Genomic DNA, 1,536 nt, shown 5'->3' with positions numbered 1-1,536 from the left:
ACTGTAAGTGTATTTTATTTAGTTATGTTAGTTATGATAGTTTAGTTAAGATGAAAATACAAAAAAAAAATTAACCAAGATTTAGAATAATTATCATTTTGATCCATACATTGGTAATGTCTGACTGGGCCTCGTGTCACTTTATGTTCAACAAATTGGGCCCTGAGGTCAAAAAGGTTAAGAACCCCTGGTTTATACAACACTGTGTGGGTTAGTGTTCCTGCTCACACACACAGGCTGTCTAGCAGCATGTATTAAATAAATGCTGCTATAAAGCCTCAGTAATGATGGTGGAAGTTACTGCTTGTTCTGTTAGTGCACACAGGAATAACACAAAAACATCTCATACCTGTAACAGGATCTTGTTTCCATCGTAGTCCTCTGTCTGCCAGCGAACCTCACTGATTGGACTGCAGGGGAGCGGCAGGAGGGGAACCAGCACTCCAACATCCCAGACTCTCACCTCCATCACGGCTGACTCCAACACGACGGGACTCTGGCCCCGTGGGAGCCTCTTAAACGACAGCTGGATCTCCATGTCCGGGTTCGAGTAAACCACAAAGAAGCAGAAGTCCTCCTTCTTCTGCGCCACACGTCGCTGCAGCAGCAGCTTGTACAGCCGCACCATGTCCACGTAGTTTTCATAGCTGCAGTAAATTGTAAACCGTACGATTTCCTTGCCGCAGTGGATCTGCCGCACGGCCCACAGCGGCGTTCCAGGAGCCAGCGTGAAGAAGTCCTGGCTGCAGGGCGTGGGCGGGAGCGCGCGGCGGCCGTTGCTGACCTTTTCACTGTGATGGTAACACCAGGGCGGTCTCTGCAGAGCACGGTGCAGCATCAGGAGGTGCTCCTCCCCACCGCACACCTCCTGGAGGAAGAGGATGACCGCCACGGCCGGCTGGCGGGCCGCAGGCGGGCCGCCGTTTTGTTGCCGCTTCGGAGGCYTGCGCTGGGAGGTGGAGGCCCGCTCCGAGACTCTGAAGAGCTGCAGCTCGGGGTGAACCCACATCAGCACGGCGTCGGCAGCACGCTGCAGGGTTCTGCCCTGACCGGGGTCGGCGATGAGGTGGACGCTGACGAGGAAAGGATCCTGGAGCTCGCCCATGGATAGCTCACCTCCAGGAGCAGACATGGAGAAGAGAAAAGATGAGAAATTAGGAAAAACAGAGCAAGGAGACAAAAAAATTCTGAAAGAAGTTTCTGAGCATGCCTGGGGGGTAGGATGGTTTACAGCAGAGATTCTTAACCTGTGAGTGAGCGCCACCTTGAGGGCCTCAAAAGAACAACAGTTTTTAACTTTGGGCCGCAGAGGGCCGTGGGACCACATTGATTTTAAATAAGGTGCAATACACTTTCTCACCACTAGTAGCAGTAGTGCACCACTCAGATGTTTAACAACCTTTTTAATACATAGAAGAAGAACCTTAGAACCTGACGAAAATGGAAACTTATTTTAAAAGAAAAGTAGAAGCAAAAATGAAGGTAACATGTCAAAAAACACCGAAGTTTGTCACTAATATGAAGTACAGCTTCTGG

At 50.1% G+C, this 1,536-nt stretch overlaps 1 protein-coding gene across 1 annotated transcript in view; it reads right to left on the bottom strand.

Annotated features, from left to right (window-relative positions):
- Nucleotides 1–349: 349 nt before the first annotated feature.
- fam124a (family with sequence similarity 124 member A) overlaps nt 350–1,536 on the bottom strand; it is a gene marked incomplete at its 3' end in the record, with an annotated part of 32,805 nt that continues 31,618 nt past the window's right edge. The window contains 1 exon segment of the mRNA XM_014026043.1: nt 350–1,116. Coding sequence (XP_013881497.1) covers nt 350–1,116 — 767 coding nt within the window.

The sequence above is a fragment of the Austrofundulus limnaeus genome, unplaced genomic scaffold, assembly GCF_001266775.1.
Source record: "Austrofundulus limnaeus strain Quisiro unplaced genomic scaffold, Austrofundulus_limnaeus-1.0 Scaffold521, whole genome shotgun sequence".
Taxonomy (NCBI): domain Eukaryota; kingdom Metazoa; phylum Chordata; class Actinopteri; order Cyprinodontiformes; family Rivulidae; genus Austrofundulus; species Austrofundulus limnaeus.
This window is presented reverse-complemented; position numbering and strand designations above follow the sequence as displayed.